The 20,985-nt window shown below is 45.4% G+C and overlaps 1 protein-coding gene across 4 annotated transcripts; it reads left to right on the top strand.

Moving 5' to 3' along the window:
- The first annotated feature begins 695 nt into the window (after positions 1-695).
- clstn1 (calsyntenin 1) lies at positions 696-20,673 on the top strand. Of its 4 annotated transcripts, XM_011621978.2 has the most exons (19): positions 698-1,043; positions 7,043-7,165; positions 9,362-9,391; positions 10,700-10,895; positions 11,012-11,220; positions 11,513-11,662; positions 11,752-11,937; positions 12,027-12,275; positions 12,951-13,072; positions 13,160-13,322; positions 13,515-13,565; positions 14,490-14,647; positions 14,734-14,882; positions 14,963-15,207; positions 15,841-16,011; positions 16,160-16,305; positions 16,412-16,547; positions 17,065-17,249; positions 17,928-20,673. In XM_011621978.2, exons 1-19 carry the CDS (start codon positions 962-964, stop codon positions 18,123-18,125), a joined length of 2,949 nt encoding a protein of 982 aa, XP_011620280.1. In that variant the 5' UTR covers positions 698-961; the 3' UTR covers positions 18,126-20,673. The 4 variants fall into 4 exon arrangements, with proteins under 4 accessions (XP_011620282.1, XP_011620280.1, XP_003963169.1 ...); XM_011621980.2 differs by lacking the exon at positions 13,515-13,565 and having other exon boundaries at positions 696-1,043; XM_011621979.2 differs by lacking the exon at positions 9,362-9,391 and having other exon boundaries at positions 700-1,043.
- Positions 20,674-20,985: the final 312 nt, after the last annotated feature.

Genomic DNA, 20,985 nt, shown 5'->3' with positions numbered 1-20,985 from the left:
TTCTATATTGTCATGTTTTTACAATCCCCATGGCTGGATTACAGAATCGGGCGCAAACCATGACAAACCATACAAAATGGTTTGTCACGCTTCCTGCAAAAGCCTCAGCCTCAAACATCTGTCCAATCCTTTTGATACAAGACGGCAGCTACAAATGACACCTCTGTTCTGAGACAAGCTGTGTTTACAAAGACACGACTATAATTTAATTCTGAAATTGTCTTGCCAAATAGAGGTCTCTGAAGGTCTTTGTTTAGGTTTATCTCAGATCACCACTGGGTAGCACAGAAGACATTCTGGCCCCCACCCACTGTCTTGGTGCTAAACTGGCTGCAAGAGCTCCCACAATATAAGTACTGACGTCACTGGACATCGGTGGTCACACGATGCGTTTACGGGCTCCCACTGCATTTCACAATCGGAGTGTTTACCTTGCAGTTTACCCCGAATATCCAGCCTGACTGTTGTTTTAACTGGACTGTTTTTTCATTAGCAACCCAGTAAGACTGGAAATGGTTTTGAAGTTTAACCTGACTTCCACTGAGGAACTTCCACATTTTATTTATTGTTGGAACTAGGCGAGGCCGAATGTTATCAGTGGCAAATATTTTATCGTGCTAATTCAATTCAGTTGTTTGAGATTTCATGTTCAGCATTTTTGGGGGGTTTAATTTGTAATTCATTATTCATGAAAACCATATTGGTATCCAACGCGCCGGGGAAAGTCTCGCCAAACGTCCGACGGTAAGTGAACGCACCGGGCTGCAAAACTGCGAGGAGCGGCGATTGAAGCGGATAGGCGAGCGGCGGTGGCGAGCGACGACGGCCATCTTAGCTACCGTGGTAACCGACCCTCATCTCCTGGATTTTATTCTTATTGTCACATCGAAACTCCGCCTGGCTGAAGGAGGAAAAAGAAGGCTCCTTGTTTTCCTTTGCTGCGGTTGAACTCGAAGTCGGGATGCGATTCCGAGGGAATACACAGTGTGCCTCCGCTGTGGGACTGCTGCTGGGACTATTATGTGCGGTGGAAGCAGCTAAAGGTAACTAAGCTGGGATTTATTTCCCGCTGTGTTTTGTCTGTGCGAACGTGTCAGGGAAGGTTCTCGTCGTGTAAAAATGTCGACAGCGTTCTCCCGTGTTTTCGGCCCCTTTTCCGACGTTGAAGGTTAAATTTGAAAGGGTGTGATGCGGGCTCACCAACCTGCTCAGGGATGGAGCCGCAACTGATGGATGTCGTCAAGTATCCCGCAGCAAGTGCACCCGGGGCCGCTAAACACGCTTTAATGGCCAAGAAACCCACCAGAAACTGTCCACTAACGTCTGTGGTTGAGCCCAACAGTGGGATATTATTTATCCGAAAGTGAAAATCACCATAATTGGGTACTTTGAAGATAATATCGAGGCCACAAGACGCCCTCCTTCTGTCACCTTCACCTTCTATTTAGTCCCCCTTGGTTGTTGTTATTGGTGGTTTTTTAAAGATCTAAACATGTATTTACTGGAAAAAATATTTTCTTTTTACTCCCCCTTGTCTGGTACTCATTGTACCCGTCAGTGTTTTTTTTTGTTTTTAAAAAAATATTATTATTGCGCTTTAGGAATTTTGGGATCAACACAAGGGACGCTGCTATGTTTACTCCCCTCTCCCAGTTGGTAAATGATATACTTATCATCGCACATATCGCATATATCGCATATGCTGAAGCCATAAGTTGTCTGCGAGTCACATTCTGTTTGACAGGGTTGCGTTGGCCCCAGGATGGAGCGCTTCGCTACGCATTGCAGATCCTCCACATAAGCCCCGCTTTTGTCGTCGGAATTAAAAATTCATGGGTTGTGATCACAGATTTAAATAGAATGCTCCTCTGTGGGCCCGGGCATGCTGTTAAGAGACTGTTTATGGGAGCTAAGAAGTGGAATGGAGCTCTTTTTTTTGAGTGTGTCGGCAGGACACCGCTGCACGCCGTGCATGGACATGTCTTTGCTGCAGGGAGGTCCACCTCCCTCCTCACAGTTGCCCAGACATCGACGCCCGCATTGCATGAATTTATAGACTGTGCTATAACGTTAAACTGCACACAGCGACTCCCCAGTGTGAGACTAATGTTTCAGTGTCTGTGTGTGTGTGTGTGTGTGTGTGTGTGTGTGTGTGTGTGGAGGCAGGTGCATTTTCTTCACTGGCAGCATAAATACCACCAACGTCACAGGGCAGTATGTGTTGTTTCCCTTCATGCAACACCCCTTCTTGACTCTTAACATCAAACCTATTGATGACTGTAGAAATTGTTCCCTCATTTTGAATGATGTCATTGCCAAGTGGAATAGTTTATACCACATTAAACTGCATTTGGCATCAGATGGAACCAGTGTAACTTAAAGTAATCTAATAGAAAGAGCTCCATGTGACTGGAGAACCTCATTACTTCCTGTTTGCGGCACGTGGCCTCCGGGTTAATTGATAATCTGGAGTTTGGCTTCAACCTGCTCAGTGTTAGTCATAGTGAAATGACTTGTGATCTGGTGGTATATTAAACCTAATATAGCTAAGCAACAGGCTGAAAAAATGGCATCTAAAAATGACAAAAGTAGATCTGATGAACTCCACCTTCGACAGAATTGCACAACAGTGGTAACTACTGTGGTATAGACCACATTTAAAGAACTTAACTACATGATGAAGGGAAGATGTTGTGTTCATCATTTCTGAGCACATGGTTTTGCTCTTAAACACACATCCTGTACTGATTCAGAATTGTGAACCAGCACTAGTAAACAAAAGAATGCACCAGTTGGTAGAGTAATTAATTTATCCCCCCCCCTCCTGGTTGTCATTAAACCTGTCTCTTTATCCTGTTGTCAGGTACGTGTTTGTGAAGTGCAGCTGCACATTTCCCTGCCTTTATCAGATGCTGCTGCCTCTGAACTCACCGTCTCCACGGGGCGTATCTCTACAAACCAAAGGCCGCTCGCCTGTTTACCTGTCACCTGCTGCCTTTCTCCATGTTTTGACGTTGATCCTTTCAGTTCGCCCTTGCAGCAACAAACACCCCAAAAGTGACTTGAGTCACTCAATCCTGTGGTTTATTAAGTTGATGAAGGTTCTGTTGGACATGAGTTGTGAGGAGGGCTGTATCCCCCGCAGGCCCGGCACGGACGTGTATGGCAGACTCTTTAAATCATTTGTGAGGTCAGCTGCAGGCTGCAGACACAAACTCCTCTCTGATATTACAACATTCATATTTACAGTTGCGTGTTATTAATTCTCCAGCGACACGAGTCAGTTGTACCGCTGGAGCCGAGGGGTTAAAACAACATTTGCCGTTTCCGCGGGTGCTACGGTATTTTAGACATTTGATACAAAGTGCCTCTGCTGCAGCCACCAAAGCTCCTGTCATGGCATCGGAAAGGCTCAGAAACCCCAAAAGAGTCAGTTCTGCATCACATTTCTCTTGATTTTGCTTATTCAAAGACTTTTAATGACTTGCTTGTCCTGTTCAGAGACCTTGTTTGAGTTGACTGTCGACTATTTCCGTCGGTTTCCCCCAGAACCACAGTTTCAGCAGCAGACGTTAGGATCCATATCTCCACAATGCGGTCACTGTTGGAGGATTGGCACTCAAGCCCCTCAAGAATCTGTGAATGACATAATCCTCTAAAAGTGCTCAGCTTTTCAAGCACTTTGACTTGGCCAGCTCCCACTGGCTGTAGACGTTATGCACCAACACTGCAGGGATGATGGAAAGAATGAATGCATAAAGTAAGCAACATATTTCACGTAGACAGTTGCATCATGCGATTTGTTGACCGGCACAACAGCACCTAAGCTATTAAAGTGAGGTTAAAGGTTACTGTAACGAGGCAACTGAACATTTAGATGAGATAAACCCAGATAGCACAGATCTTTAGTGCCCACGGTGACACAGGCAGGTCGTCACAGCCTAAACATTAACGCTCACTGGATACTCCCGGTAAATCTGACCAGTAATGCAAATTGCAGTATTATCTTTGAGCCGTCCTACGTGGCGCTGTGATGTTGCCAGTGGGAGCCAGCACCAGAATAATCGACCCTGTTTGGGAGCGAGGTGACTTTGCTTTCAGCAGCGTTTTCCACGGCTGAATGGAGCCGCTGAACCGTCACCAATGGGTCACTCAGTTGTGAATATTAAGTTGTGAAGACTGAAGACTGGAAAGTCAGATCAGACACGGGAAAGAACCTTTTGTCACAATGAGCCACAGGGTAATATTGTAACACACTGAGAAGGTGACATTCAGAAAGTAATTTGGAATTGAACTGATGTTCATGTCATGCCTCTATTACCAATAATTCCCTAAAAATGGAAATGATGTCCTCACAACACAAGTGATGTCTTGGCAGTCGGCATGTAGATGAGCTCCGGACTGTAAATCTGTCACATTGGTGTCGCGTGTTCAAAAGATGCTGAGTAATGCTAATTCCAGTCGGTTGTTGGACACCCCCCCCCCCCCCTTGTTTCCTGGAGACCCGCAGACCTGTTTATCCTGGGTGTGTTCAGGCTTAATGGGAAACTTGTAACCAAAGAACTCATTACCTGCGTCAGGTCTGTTGTACCCGAGCGTGCCTGCGGAGTTCTGCTAGTCTCACTCTCGGCCCTCCGCTCTCACTGGCTCTTTTGTGGCGTTCACACAGAGCAGCGATTGAGTTGCATTCTCCGTGGCTCCCAGCCCCCTCTTCAGATCAGCGCTGTGCTCGTCGAGGGTGTGTTCATTCTCTCGGGTGGTTAGGGCCGCGCAGAGGACAAACAAATGCTGTTGCCTGGCAGGCCAACTGAGAGACTCTCCTGTGTGAGCAGTGTGTTTGTGGAGCGAGGGCCCCTGAGGTTTGGATTTCCTTTAAGGGGGTCTTCGAGGTCTCCTTCAACAGCCCTCAGTCTGTGCTGAAGGTGGCGTGCATCAACAAGCCGGGCAGTTTGTAAGACAAGGCAAACATGGGAGTGTGTCGGCTTTGCAGACCGTGCGCGGCTTATTTAGGTTGCCGCCTTCACCAGAACCTTTTCAGCTGCAACCTTTGATGTGTTCTGTTGCTGTCTACAGCTGCTAATGGAAAATACGTGTGAATTTGTGGTGAAGTTATAATTTCTTGTGCACAGGCCCAACCTCTACTCTGCACCGCTAGCATACGTTAGCATTAACAACAAATCACTAGATAATTAACTGATGGCGTTTAAAAAGTTCTTGACCTTTTCAGTGTATATGTAGGTGATGCAGCAGCCGGGCTGTACGCAAGGACCCTAAACTTTGAGCTAAATCGATGAAAACATTGGCTGCGTGATGTTGGGCTGCATCGTTATTGCGCAACATGCCCTCAGAGGTTCCCTCAGCATCACCCAGCGTCACGAACAACACGATGCTCTTACAGTATATGTCGTTGTTTATTGATTTATTGGAAATGTGGGAATTCTTCCTCCCGCTTCTCGATGATGAAGAGGACATTACGCAGCATCACGTTGTTTTATGAAGTTCTTAATTAAACGCAGTAAATGTGCAGTGACGGAGGGCTTGAAAATCAAAATGTGAAATCTGAAAATGTGAAAGTTATTTTTAATGCAAAGAAACAACCGCGTGAACACGCTGCACGTGTTGGCGTCGATAATTACTTAGTTGCATCTGTTATTAAATCATTAACTTGGCTTTACTGGTTTTAGGGACGTTGCGTTACCCTGTTAGCAAACGCATCAACATATGCCATCAGAAGATTAAATGTGGATACCTTCATTTCATTCCTAACAGGATTGAGCACAAGCCTCTTTGTTGCAGCGTCGTAAGTGGGTCCAGTCAGCGGCGACCATCTGTGGGCCGAGTTCCTCTTTAAGTCATGATTTCAAAATTAATTGAGAAGACTCATTAGTGGCCCAAGCATTTGATTTGTAATAGATTTAAGCATCGAGCTGAGTTGGTCTTTCTAACTAAGTAACTACATGATGGCAGAAGGAAGAATTAAATTGATTCCATAGGCAGGTGGATTGTTTCCATGATCTTTTGAAATGATGTGAGCAAATGGAGAAAAAACCCATTACTAAAATGACCATGAGGTCCATTCTTCCTGCAGAGGGCTGTTTATAACCGGGCTAACTATAACCGTCCTGTGTGGCTAAAGCAGATTATTGCTGTCATCTGTCCTGGCAGCCCGTCTAAACTCCGCCACGTCATGTGCAAAATGCTCGGCAAAAACGCCGTGTGTGATATTATTATATTATTTCATTTAAGCAAATATTCATCAGGATTCACGAATCTTTGATAATTAGGCATTAGACAGCAAACACCTACATGCAATAAATTAGATTATGCTTTTAAAAAATAGTACCGTACTTGTACTGGCTGCAGGTGGAAAAACCCACCAAGATATCGAGAGTGTTGCAGACTTTCTGAATAATAACTGCATTTACTATTGTTTTAGCTTGCAACGATCTCATTTTCCAGCAGCGCCAGCCACGCTCTCAGCTTCTTAGTTCACACTTGATGGCGTTTTTCTCTTTCCTAGCATACACACGTCTAGTTTGCGTCCTCTCGTCTGCACCTCCGCTGTTGTTCTGCCTCTCGGTGTTCAACAGATGTGCCGGGGAGTCGGTCCTGCTGACCTCTCCCACTGTTTCACCGTGTGAACAGTCAACCATCTTTACCATCACATTTCCAGATCAGTGCATCAGGGCGTCATCCATCATACCGCCTTACGATGAGCGCCACATCCTCCCTGCATCAACGCTGCTGTCTGAAGCAGCACAGACATGTCAGTCACTGCAGGACGTCTGCACCTCCATCACAGTCTTGTTAGCAGCTCAGACGTATCCTGGCAGACTGGCTATAAACAGCTGACTTTATCCCTCTAATAGCTTATGCTAGAATTAAACATTAAACGTTCATTTAGGATGGAAGGAATAGAGTAAGAACAAGCTTTCTAGCACAATGATAATGAAGAGCAGGAAAAAACGGATGGGAACAAACAAAGACGCCCCCATCACAGTCGTTATTTGTAATTCTATTGCAATCTCTCTCTCCGTTTCAGTCAATAAGCACAAACCCTGGATCGAGACGACCTACCATGGGATCATCACAGAAAATGATGACAAAGTTCTTCTGGACCCCCCTCTGATCGCCCTGGACAAAGATGCTCCCCTACGCTACGCAGGTGAGGGAGGTTGTATAGTCCATACCCCTGCTTCACCTCCTTCAGGATTGTTCCATTTAACATTCTCTTCATATTTATATAAATTAATCTTTCTGATAGATATTTACTTGTTAGTAAATGAAAGTTTTGTTAGGAATCGACTTTCAACCTTCATCTAGCGATTAAAACTACGCTACAATTAAAACAAAGTCTTTTTCTCTCTGGTGTGTTTTCATATTGCTTCTCAGATTATCTTTAGAGATCTATATAAGGGTGTTTACAATCTATCTAAGGGCGTACATGATCTGTATCAGGGCGTACGCAATCTATAAAAGGCCATACATGATCTATATAAGGGTGTGCATTATCTATTTAAGGGTGTACATGACTTATATAAGAGCACACATGATCTATATGAGGCTGTACATGATATACATAAGGGCGTGCACGAGCTACGTATATGAGGGAGTCTCTTCCTAAAACATCATGTAAATGATCAAGTCAATGTAAACTGAGGTGAGCTAGAGATTGGCAGCAGCAGCACTTGGGTCTGTTACTGCCGATGATCCGATCTCAGTGTCACATGTCCTTGGAATTATGGGCTATAATGTATAACTAATGTTAATGTATGGATTTTTGGGAGTGTTGAATATCAAAGGTACTGTTTTACACTGAACAATGACAACCGTGACCTAAAACATGTGATGTTAACTCAAGCAGGATTTATTGGCTTCAGTATTGGTAGACATCACCAAAGGAGGAAGTATCCGTCAATCATCGCCCGTACGCTTTGATGACTGACTGCCTGTTAGGTTTTATGGCTTGCCTCATATACTGGTGTACAGCTGGCTACCATATCCTCCACTTTTGGCCTTTTGATATGCAGATCAAAATCCCCTTTCATGTTTCTGTTTCCTCGTCCCAGAGGGGAGCCATAATTATTGGGCTTTATGACTCGAGACAGCATTGGCCATGGATTTATAACGTCCCAATATTTCCCATCGTGGCGGCTGCGTGTGTGTTTGTGCTCGGCCAACAGGTCTTTTTACAATCGCCGCTCAGTTCTGCCTTTACATGGACAGACAGCAGCCACGGCCTCTCACGACTTTGTGTCGCGGTTACCATCGAATAGCTTATATAATAACTGTTCAGTTCAAGGTTCTCCTTTGCTTGTTTTTTCCGACTTATGTGATTTACAGCAGTGTTATTTTTATAAATGACTTCCGCAACAAGTAGACATTTCCTGAGGGGTTGAGAATGCATTTTTTTGTGTAATGTTGACCTCCTTTCACAGTAAATGATCATTAAATGGAGGGACTGCTGGCTCCAGCATGGGGCTCCCTGCTTTAATGAAGCAGCCTTTCGGACCGAACGGCATTCCTGGATAAATGGGAGCAATCTGTTGGGTTTCACACGGTAGCAGGGTGACCGGAGCTTTGCTCTAGCTTTAGCTACAGCTAACCCACAGGCTAAGGAGGCGCGATTAGATGTTTTTTAGTTACATCATTTGGATATTTGATTAATCGTTGAGAATCAGGGTAAGTGGTTGAAGCAATGCTATTTCATTTCCTGTTTGGTAAAAATTGTTCTGCTGCCATATTTTTCTGTGCACATAAGATTTGTTAGCAACAATTAAATGACCACTAAAGGACTCAACATACTGCCGGATCAATACAGATCAATATTGGCACCTGAGAAGATGGTTGAACCCTGGCTTAAGCCCGAGTGTGAAGTGGTCATTACTGAGACTCCACTGCATGACTGGCCCAGAACAGCTTCACATTCTCCTTTAATTGTGTAGTAGATGGAGACAATAGGATCCGGCCCGCAGGAGGGCCTGACGGGGCTTTGAAACAGACTGTGTGACTTCTCACTGTGGATGTATGAACAAACAAGTTCACTGCACAGAATCCAGAAACATGCTGACATGATCCAAAAGTTTTGGCTTCTGGTGGTTTTTAATTTGAGATTCTGTCATTTTCCAAAGTTGTTTCTTCTAAACCGAGCCTTAAATAAAACCGCAAACACTTCAACAACCCCCAGCTTCTCATAAATGTTTAAACTCTTTCAGTGCTTTTGCTGGCAGAAGACAGGAGAAAAAAGAATTTAGAAGTTTTGGGTAGTTAATATTTCCCTCCTGTCCTTTCTCTGCTATTTCTGGGATTCTAACTTTTCCTTTTAACTGACTTGGGTTTATCTTCTCTTCCTTCTCTGTAGAGAGTTTTGAAGTGACCCTCACTGAAGAAGGTGATCTTGGGCTCTTTCTTCTGCCTTGTGCATAATTGTTACTATTAACCCACTAACGCAAAGAGAGCATCCCCATGTTGATACGGAAACTCCCGCCGTGCTCTGTAATTCCCCCATTTGGTTCTCGGTTTTGTGTTTTCCAAGAGCTGGATGAAAAGTGTGACGTGGGGCTGACTGCACTTAGAAATATCTGTGCATGTGACATCCATTGCAGTTTGCAGACCTAACAGTTTTTTCAGCTGCCACCTGGAAAAAGCTGTTGAAAACAGGAGTTTTCAGTCGCTCAAAGTTGCTCCCTCAGTTTAAAATTGTTACATTAGCATGACTAAAACGGCCAAGTCTAATCCAAATTGAAATAAGATTGTCTCTCGTGGAGTAAAATCTGGCTCTAGAATTGATATTTGATCAAAAAGACGGACTCCTGTGGTCTTTTGACACCTGTAACTGAAAGCTGCTGAGATTGTTAACTAATGCAAACTCTCTCTGCTCAAAATTTCTGTTGTTGCATCTCTGCCTCAGTGGATCCGTTCAGTCTCCATTAGCATGGCTGCGGTTGTCGTTTTAATGTGGATGTCAAGCAAGTTGATATTTCTAACCCCAGTTCTCATCCAGTGCGTTTTAATTTGTTCTAATACTGTTCACTATGATTTCATTTTCCGTGGAATGTTTTTTTTGCCGTAGCTTGGGCGAGGGGCACAATTACACAGGAAGACTTTCTTTAGTTCAGAGATCTACTTTTTGAGGTGGTGAAAAAGGAATTTTTCCTTTCAGTTTCAGGATTTTGATGGCTGAGGACAGGTTTGTCGTGTCATTATAAGACTATATCTTTAACGTTTTAAATGGTTTTTGTTCTTAGGGATTTTTGATTTGTCAGTTACGAACACACGTGGGTGTTTGAGATATTGTTCTTTCTGTTTTTACATTTTGGGCTTGTTTTCGCTCCTTTGATTTGGAATCTTAAGTACTCCTGTGAAATGCCTTTCCACATCTTTTCAGTTTCTGCCTGCATGACTGGATGCACTATTTTGAAATGGCTTGAAGAGACACCATGTCTTCTGTGATACTAAAACTCCCTCACCCTCTCCCAATATCATCCCGACTACTCACCTGCAGTGCAGGACCGTGCTTTTTGCTTTCCTCCACAGCCCCCACCCTCACAACAACGGCACCCTCAAAACCTGTGGCTGACGTTTTTTTCCACCTGAATTTATTGCATTTCCGTTGACTTTTCTTTTCCATTTTCAATAGAACAAAACAGTGTCGGCCATTCTGAGTAAATTCTCTTTTGGCTGTTGACGTATTGCTTAGGTGAGATTTGTGGCTTCCGGATCCACGGACAAAATGTCCCATTCGAGGCAGTGGTCCTGGACAAGTCCACTGGAGAGGGAGTCATCCGGGCCAAAGACAAGATGGACTGCGAGCTGCAGAAGGAGCACACGTTCACCATCCAGGCATACGACTGTGGAGAGGGTCCCGATGGCGCCAACATGAAGAAATCTCACAAGTGAGTGGGCAAAGTTAAAAAAACCCAAACAAACCACAAGCCAAACATGTGCTTAACAAGCTTGTCATTCATTAGATCAACATTCAATGTACTAAACTGACATTTGCCTCCATCAGGGCTACTGTTCACATCCAGGTGAACGATATCAACGAGTACTCGCCGGTGTTCAAGGAGAAAACCTACAAAGCCACCGTCCTCGAGGGGAAGAAGTACGACAGCATCCTGAAAGTGGAGGCCGTGGACGCCGACTGCTCCTTCCAGTTCAGCCAAATCTGCAACTATGAGATCGTCACGCCTGACGTGCCCTTCACGGTTGACAAAGACGGTATGGGCTATGTGTAGCCGGAGACACGATTTTATTGACATGCATCACATCCTGAATTGATTTGCATAAATATGCAGCAGTCAGTTCAAATTCACAGCAGCCTCTAGTCTTGTGAGACAGCCGTGGTCTCCTTGGAATGTCATCCAGGTTTGGCATTCAGAGCACAGTACAAGCGCTTAGTTAATATTCCCAAGACTGATGTAAAAAGAATATATAATAACAACGACTTAAGATATTAGCAAGAGGATATATTTATTGGGGCTCACTAATCTGTTTTTCCTGCTTCTTTCAGGCTTCATCAAAAACACAGAGAAGCTAAACTATGGCAAAGAGCGCATGTACAAGCTCACTGTGACTGCTTATGACTGCGGGAAGAACCGAGCCTCTGAAGATGTTCTGGTCAAGATCAGCGTCAAGCCCACCTGCAAGCCCAGCTGGCAAGGTGCCAAAGGCCTCCTGTACACACTGTCACTGGATGTAGTTGTCGTTAGTGTACTGAAGGTCACCGTTTCATTCTGATGTATCTGTTAGGATTCAGCAAGAGGATTGAATATGAGCCCGGCACAGGTAGCCTTGGCCTTTTCCCCAGCATGCACTTGGAGACATGTGACGAGCCGATCACATCCATCCGGGCCAGTATTGAGCTGGAAACCAACCATATTGGGAAAGGATGCGATCGTGACACATACTCTGAGAAATCTCTGCACACTCTCTGTGGTAAATAAGCGTCCCATTGAGATGATGATCGTCTGTAGTTCGCTTCCATCCCGCCCTTAATTGTTTGGCTCTGTCCACTTTTAATTAAGGAGCCAGTTCTGGCACTGTAGAGCTTCTGCCTGCGCCCAGCAGCTCTGCCAACTGGACTGTCGGACTGCCCACAGACAACGGACACGACAGTGACCAGGTCTTTGAGTTCAACGGTACCCAGGCTATCAAGGTTCCTGAGGGCATGGTGAACACCAACCTGAAGGAGCCCTTTACCATCTCTGTGTGGATGAGACACGGCCCTGGTGCCCATGAGAAGGAGACCATCCTCTGCAACTCCGATAAGAGAGGTAACATCACCTCCCAAGAATAACGTACTAGCAAAGCACATCGCGTGTGCACCATAACATGCTGTAACGTGCTATATGGACTGGTTAAGCTTCGTCGAAACCCTGATGTTCTCACTTTACTTCAGCACATTAAACTTCCCCTGGAAGCATGTGAAAATATCCACAATCCTGCTGTGGGATCTCACTGACACTCTCATTCTTGCTGCCAACATGGCATCTAAAAATACACCTCTGTGAGATCATAGGTTCAGTTTGACTAGAGGAATTGGTTGTGTAATAACAACATATTCTGCTGTATTTTCACCCCCGTCCAACGCATGCTGCCCTTTTTGCTTTTGTAGTCAGCCTCAGATTTTGAGTCTGGTTACAGTCTTCTTGATCTTATTGACAGTAAAGTCTCAGCCATCACAGACTGTGCGACATAGCTCATCAGCTTCTGTCCGCTTATATAAGAAGGATTACATCAGAGTGTCTGTGCAGTGGACAGGAAGATCCCATACACTTCATCTCCACTCATGTGGCGCATGTGTGCATCCTATAAAAGTCAGAACTGCTCCAGATAAATTATAGACATATGTTATTTGAGATGGTTATGCCGTTCTCTCTTGTGAGATGTTGATTGGCTTGTGCGGTACTTTCAGTTTGACCCCTGACCTCTCCTTTCCTGCACCGCAGAGATGAACAGACACCACTACTCGCTTTACGTGCACAACTGCAGGCTGATCCTCCTCCTCCGCCAGGATCCGTCGGAAGCTGAGAACTACAAACCGGCTGAGTTCCACTGGAAACTGGACCAGGTCAGCCCCCCACTGCTGACAGAACCTGACGCAATTGTTGGCTTTGAAGTGATTCTAAGAGCAACTTTTCTTCTTTGTGTCTCACAGGCATGTGACAAAGAGTGGCATCACTACGTGTTGAACGTCGAGGTCCCCAGCGTGGCGCTCTTTGTGGATGGAACTATGTTCGAGCCATTCCTGGTTACAGAGGACTACCCACTGCACGCCTCCAAAATCGAAACTCAACTCACCATCGGTGCCTGCTGGCAGGGTAAACTCAGCAGCTCTTCCTATCAGTTCTGTCAGTAATTGTCTTTTGTGATGAAACATTTCACTTGTCATTCTTTGAAATGACATTTTGGAGCAAACTTTGACAAAATAAAGTTGTCCCCAATTGTAACCTCTGATTCTACTGCGGATCTTCATCTTTCTCTCCTGTCTCTCCCCACTCTCTTCTTTACAGACAATTCAGGACATGACAATGACACTGAGTCAGTCTCTGAGCCCACTTCAGGTTGCTCGAGTCCCTTAAAGTTCAAATGTCTTCATGTGTCCACGGTGTCCCACCACGCTAACTGCACCTTCATACCATGTTTACTAGAATGATTCATACATGTTGGATGCAGATTTTTTTTAAAGCATGGTAAAGTTTGGATGAGCCCGGTGCCATTTTATTCCTGCCTGCTTTCTTTTCGGCTTTTATTTTTCTTTTCCGTTGTGACCTTTTTCTCACCACCTCTAGCCTCGCCGGAGTTTTCAGGAGAAGCAGATAACGCTGAATAATAAACTGTGACTTGGCTGCAGCATTTTGGCTGCGTCTTTTAAAGAACGTGACCTTTCAGCCAAAAGAAGTAGCTCCTGCATATCAGATTCCAAAGAACACACACACACACACCCACACACTCACTCTTTATGACTGTGACCTTGAAGCATTGTTCATGCTTATGCCTGCCTGCTGCAGGTCAACTTTACAGTCACTTTAGGGTCATAATGGTTTGGTGGGGATATGGAACCGGATTTTTCCTGGTAATTAGTCAGGATTGCTCATTTTCACAGCAATACTAAGTAACAGTGTAGGATTTTTATCCATTACTCTTCTTTATCATCTGTTAAGTTGTATTGTTTAGTTTTGTACTTTAGGTCCACTCCTGTGTTTTAGTATCCTGCTGGTTTGTTTAATTTACATTCAGGCAATGGTTTGTCAGTGCGGATGTTGCATGTTTTTAAGGTGTGTGTAAGCCATGCTCATACTGCCGTCCCTCTTACTGGGCTCAGGGCCTTGTAAGAGCACACATACTAACGTGCATGACCCTCATCCACACCAGCTTTCGCACAATGACACTGCATGTTTCAGGCAAATAACGTTCTGGGTTGTACTCGCGCTAACTTGTCCTTGTATGTGTGTTACTGTTCTCTTTCTCATGTCTGGCCGGGAAAGGTGGAAATGCGCGAATGGCTCAGTTTTTCCGGGGAAACCTGGCAGGGCTAATGATCCGCTCCGGCAAGCTAGAGAACAAGAAGGTGATCGACTGCTTGTATACGTGTAAGGAAGGACTGGACGTACAGCTGCCTGAGGAGGTCGCGGCAGCTGTCAAGGTGAGGAGAGCAAAAAGGTTTTAGAGGCCAAAAATAACACAGTGAATCCCAAGTCATGGCAATCACAGTCACAATTCTCTTCTCAGGTGGAGTTTAATCCCAGCCAGTCCTCTCTGACTGTTGAAGGCGATGACATCGATGCCTTCGATAAAGTCATGCAGCACATCTCTTACCTAAACTCGCGCCAGTTTCCAACCCCCGGCATCAGGCACCTTCGTATCTCCACCACTGTCAAGTAGGCAGCAGAATATTCACACAAATGAAAGTTATAAAAATGTAGATATCCCAGGTATTCATTCTAACGTCTGCCACCAGATGTTTCAATGGCGAGTCGTGCGTGGCCGTGCCTGACGTGGAAGGCTACGTGATGGTGCTGCAGCCAGAGGAGCCCAAGATCAGCCTCAGCGGCATCGACCACTTCGCCCGCAGCGCTGCAGAATTTGAGAGCCAGGAAGGCGTGACGCTATTCCCCGAGCTACGCATCGTGAGCACCATCACCCGCGAGGTGGAGACAGACCCCGAGTCTGAAGTAGCTGAGGGAGCAGATGATGACCCCACAGGTAAGCTGATGCAAACTACAGATAATATTTAGGTGTCACTAAGCTCTCACCATGGGTCCACTGTGTTATTTACCTTGCTTCCAAAGGCAGTGTGAGACAGGTGTCGGTGTTCTCCACTGAACGGATGTGTAGGCACAGATAATGCAGAGTTAATAGCTGCATAGATGTTTAGTAAGTGGTTGCAGGGAGGATTATGTCTGGAAGCAGACAGGGTTGGATAGAGAGAGGGGGAGGGAGGAAAGAGATAAGTTGTTTACTAATTCTTGTGAACGCCACCATCTGTTGTGCTTGTGTGTGAGGAAGGACAATAGACACGCACAGAGGTTGACACAGATACAGGAAGGTTTGATGACCTGTGGTGGATAGCAGGCCATATGGAGACCAGAGCTAGCATTACCCGCCCTAGGTTGTACAGGCAACAGATCAGGAATCACAACAGGTGATACCATAATTAGACCTTTCACTGGGTCTGGAGCTGCAAAATGTAGCATTAACTTGAATCATTGTTTTGTTGTTTTTAAAATAAAAGCTGGTTGATTGAGTAAGGACTCGACACGAGTTTGACAACAGACAGTCCCAAATTTGAGCTGAGATGTGGACGTCCATGTTCTTTTGTCTCTGTTCTGCCTTCAGTCCAAGAGACAGTGGTGTCGGAGGAGATCATGCACAATCTGGATACTTGTGAAGTCACGGTCGTGGGAGACGAGCTGGACGGGGAGCACGAGAGCCTGGAGCTGGACATGTCCCAGCTGCAACAGCGTGGCCTGGTGATGGGCTCCTCTAACCTGGGCCTGGTCATCACCGGTACAGACCCCTGAGCTGTTGTTGATGATGAAAGACTGACACATTTGTAGAAAAGCTACTTTTCTCAGAACATAAATGATGTAACGTTACAGTACAAGCTTGCATTTTCTGTTATTTCCAACAACAAGCCCCTCTTTGTATGTCCTAGGGGTGAACTCCATGGCCAACTATGAGCAGCTCCTGCATCTTATCCGTTACAAAAACTGGCACACAGAGGCTCTGTTTGACAGGAAATTCAAACTGGTCTGCTCGGAGCTCAACGGTCGATATGTCAGCAATGATTTCAAGGTGGAGGTAAGACATCTGATATCTAACAACGGCTGCATAACAAGACACCCAAGAGAGAGCCTGAATGACACACAAGGCCATGTCATTCTTTTTTAACTCTCTTTTTCTGTAGGTGAATGTTATTCACACGGCCAATCCTGTGGAGCACGCCAACAACGCCATGATGCAGCCCAACTTCATTAACCCTGTGCACCACGCCTCTGTGGACCTGTCTGGTCACAACCTGGTCAATGCTCACCAGGCCTCAGGTGTGTTAAACAGGAGGTCATGAACAAAAGCTGACCCTGTGGACCCCAGATTCCAAGTATACAGTACAGTTTACCACAGAACATTTGACCACCTACCATAAACTAAGCACCACTAAAGAGGGATTACAGGCATTTCATCTCCAACTGGGTCATGTATAAAATATGGGGTGTTTGTCCGTTTAATTTTTTAATGGCACAAGTTAAGGGATTACTTGTGAGTGCTGCCTGTGACATCTGTACAGCCGGTGGTCTGAGAACAACCTTTTATTTCCTCAGTAATCCTTTAGGCCATCAGGCTGAGTAAGCCTGCTGCTGCACAAGAGAGGCACTTAGCTGCTAATATAGAGGAAAGTGGGGCAGGTTAGAGGAGAGGTAGGCGAGGCTATTTAAACACAGACACCTAAAACTAAGAAGCCATCGAAACAAGATTGGGTGTAGAGTTACACTGAAACTCAAAGTGAAATGTCTGAAAAAGGCTGAGGTAACCATTTTGGGTTGGCGTGCTGCTCCATTGCAGTGGTTCCCAGTGCTGCCACCATTGTCATCGTGGTGTGCGTGAGCTTCCTGGTGTTCATGATCATCCTGGGGGTCTTCCGCATCCGAGCCGCACACCAGCGCACCATGAGGGACCAGGAGAGCGGCAAAGAGAACGAGATGGACTGGGACGACTCGGCCCTGACCATCACCGTCAATCCCATGGAGGTAAAACCAGGACCCGTTTAAGCACTTTATTAAAGCCGGCAGAGAGAAGCTAATTTCCCACACCAAAGGCGGGTGGTAGTCTAGACAGATCCTGCTAAAGCTCTCTGGGTGCAGCTGTGAAACTGGCCTAGTTTTATGTGAGAGCTGGTGATTGGCAGCCCTGACATAGACAGAGTGCCACCTTACTAATTAGAATATCATAAATTCTAAATTCAGTTGTTGGATGAATTATATATTAGCATCATCAATTGCTGAGGACAGCCTGAACAGTAGCAGAGCGACAGAAAAAGAGGGGGTTTTATGGAAGAGGAGAACTTTGAGGGAAACAGATCTCAACTTGGAGATGGTGAGGAGCTGACAGGCAGAGCAGGTGGGAAGGACAAGCAGCAAAGGTCACTGCAGGTATTACAGCTGCTGTAATACCTTTCTGTTCACTGTGACACCATTCAGTGGTGCAGTAGTGAAGTGATAAGGTCACTCCACTGTTATAGGATTGTTCTGGGTGAGTCTGTCTGATCAGTGCAGGTGAAGACACCCAGATGTGCGGCACACTGTTAGAAGTGAAGGTGAACAATGAGACGCGCGTCTTATTTTTAAAAAAAAACAAGTTTTGGCGTTAAATATTCATGAAGCCACAGCACACATCTGTTCACAAACTCCGCCCTGTCCTTAACGCAGACATACGAGGACCAGCACAGCAGCGAGGAGGAGGAGGAGGAGGAAGAGGAGGAGAGCGAGGACGGAGAGGAGGAAGATGACATTACAAGCGCTGAGTCAGAGAGCAGCGAGGATGAGGAGGGCGCCGAGCCAGAGGACCAGCAGGGGGCCAGCAGACAGCAGCAGCTGGAGTGGGACGACTCCACCCTCACCTACTAGAATAACACGCAGAAACACCAGGCTCACACACACAGATCCTCACACACACACACACACAGTTCCATGTCCATGGAGCCGTGATATAAAGAAAAAAATACAAAAAGAGAAGAATTCCCTTCAGCTTATATATGGTCAAGGTTTTCCTCTTGTTATGTTAGTGGTGGTACTCAGTGTAGTGTAGTCATCACCGGATTGCTGATTTTTACTGTTTATTTTTGTATTTATTATATTTGGATTCCCAGGAAAACTTGGCTTGCATTTTAGTTTGAGCTGTGTGAGGAAGCCAACCCTGCACTTTGTGTTTCCCCTCAGATTCCGATGAAGATCCTCCTCTCTCGGCTGACGGTCTTTTATCGCTTGTAGGTTTCAGGAGCTCACCTGTAGCTTTGACTTGAGCTTTGTCGACTTCCGGTCCACAACAGACGCTTTTAAGAAGTAGCTCATCTTTCCTTTCTTCTTCTCTCCATCTAGTGCATGAGGCTATTTGAGAAGACCTGTAAGAAGTCATTGCTTTTTTGAATATTTTGTAAATAGAACTCATGTAATTAGTTAATGTGTTAGTGAAGCCCTACTTAACGAGGTTCCATAACCTCAGTGACGCAGTGTGTAATGTAGATTATTTGTGTCACAGAGGCTGTAGCATGTCGCTGACTCTCCACGAAAGCTGCTCCATCACGCTTGCGTTAAGATCGTTAGGGTTTCCGGGACGCCGCAGCATCCATTTTGTCTCCCCCCGCCCCCGTCGGCCTGCTTTGCGTCGCCGTTGCTCCAGGCGTCAGCGCGCTTCATTCCCAGCAGAGCTCTGTTGAACAGAAGGGATTTTCTTTATTGTTCAGTCAGACAAACGCTCGCGCACCGTCAGGGCGTGGGCGCCCAGCTGCCCGCCACTGCCCAGCTGCCGACCCGAGAACGCAGAGGTCAGAAGGCTGGTGAAAGAGCAGCGTCGCGGCGGTCTGGGTGGAGCCGGGATGATAGTCTGGTTCAGGGGACAGACGGGACGTGGACGCACATTGTGGCAGGTTGATTTTTCAGTGGCTGAAATAACAAAAACCGCTGTCAGCTCCATTTTTCAACTGGCTTCCTTTTGCAACGTAACCGCACAAGAAAGCATTTTAAAAAGGAACTATTTTTAGCAGTAGAGCAGTGGGTTTTATTGTACATTGAACTGTCCTCTAGAGATGTTCTGAGATGTTTGTTTACATTTGGTAAACTTCTTTCCCTCCTTTTAGTCGTACGAAACTACATTTGATTGGAAAAAAGGAGTCCTGATCCTAAATCTCCTCTCAGACACGGATGTTGGGCGCGACTGTAAATATCCTCCACTAAACCGATGCAGTTGATGATCGGGGCTTCAAATGCATCGATTGTTTGCATGCGATTGAATTAAAAATAGTAATCACGCTCACGGCTCTGTTTGGAGACAGTTTCCAGACCACTTTTGAGGGTTTGAGTTGCACATTTGTCTCTTCTTTTTTTTCCTGATGTCTGTAGGGGAACACTCTCGACTCCATGAGGACTTTAAAAAGACAAAAAAAAAAGGAACTGGAGGGAGGGATGGGATCAGGTCTGAGCCGGCTGAGATGGGAGTGCCTTTTTATGATCATAGCCCATCATTTAGCAGGTCTAACAAGAACGTTCATCCGTGCTCTTTGATTTGTGGCTGTTTTTTTGTTTTTTTTAACTGTTGAATGCTAATTTTTGTCCAGCGCTGGCGATTTTCTTTCTCTCTTTAGTTAGTCGTAACAAGTGAAATTTTACATAGATGTTCACGTGTCCATGTTGATGTGTAGGGGACGTAGATCCATATTGTGTCTTCTATAGATAGTGTACTAATCATTGACAGAATTCACCTTTAAAGATGTACAGAAACATTATGAACTTGCTTTAACGGCGTAAATGGGTATACTGTCGATTGTGTATAGTGGAAAGTGAACAGTGTCCTGTTGCCTGAGTGGTTGAGAAAATGATCTTGAGGGCAGCATGAAATTCACCAAAGCACCAGTTATGAACCCGTCAAATGCTCGATTTCATCCAAACACTTGATGTCCACCACTCATAAACACTCATAAACAGTGATCTCACTCACATACGCACCCACTCCCGAGTCTCCATCCACAGCGACTCCCATCTTCAACTCTCTGGCTTTAACACTTTCTGGGTAGATCTGCACCAAGTGGACGCGGGGCGACTCGAGGCCACTGCCTGACAAACTGAATTGCAGCCATACTGTTGTAACCGAGACGTGAGGCGGTTTTACCATGTGGGAGCGCACACCTGTGAGGTCGAGACTGGAGTGGAAATGTTGATACAATACTAAATCTCAGATTGTCTGCTTCAGTCATCCAGATATATATATATATAGATATATATATATATATCTTTTTTTTTTGAGGTGTTCACTCAATGGAAGGAGACGATGTTTTCAGAAGCGGAAGCTTCCTTTGTGTTTGTTGGAGCTGCTCTCACTTTTCTACCAATTGGAAGGCAAACTGAAGTGAAGTTGATGCTTGCTCGTGAACAAAAATAAAGGATGTTGAGTTGGGGTAGATTGCTGTCTTTTCTTCGTGACTCATGCACCGTCACTGGTGCACTGGGGCAGCGACGGACACGCCCGCTGCTAAATCTACAACATCGGTGCCCCCTAGTGGCCGCACAGAGGACATACACCCCTAAATCTAACCTCCCGTAGACTCAAACGGATTTAGAAAAGAATATATATAACTAACAAGATATAATGTAATTCTTATTAAATTAGTTTAACTTGGTCAGACTAAGTGAATAATAATGTTTACTGGTGTGTATAAACTGTAGAGTGGACAAAATGATAGAAAGGATACTAAACTGTTTTCCCCATGTTTTT

This window comes from Takifugu rubripes, chromosome 3, assembly GCF_901000725.2.
Source record: "Takifugu rubripes chromosome 3, fTakRub1.2, whole genome shotgun sequence".
NCBI lineage: Eukaryota > Metazoa > Chordata > Actinopteri > Tetraodontiformes > Tetraodontidae > Takifugu > Takifugu rubripes.
This window is presented reverse-complemented; position numbering and strand designations above follow the sequence as displayed.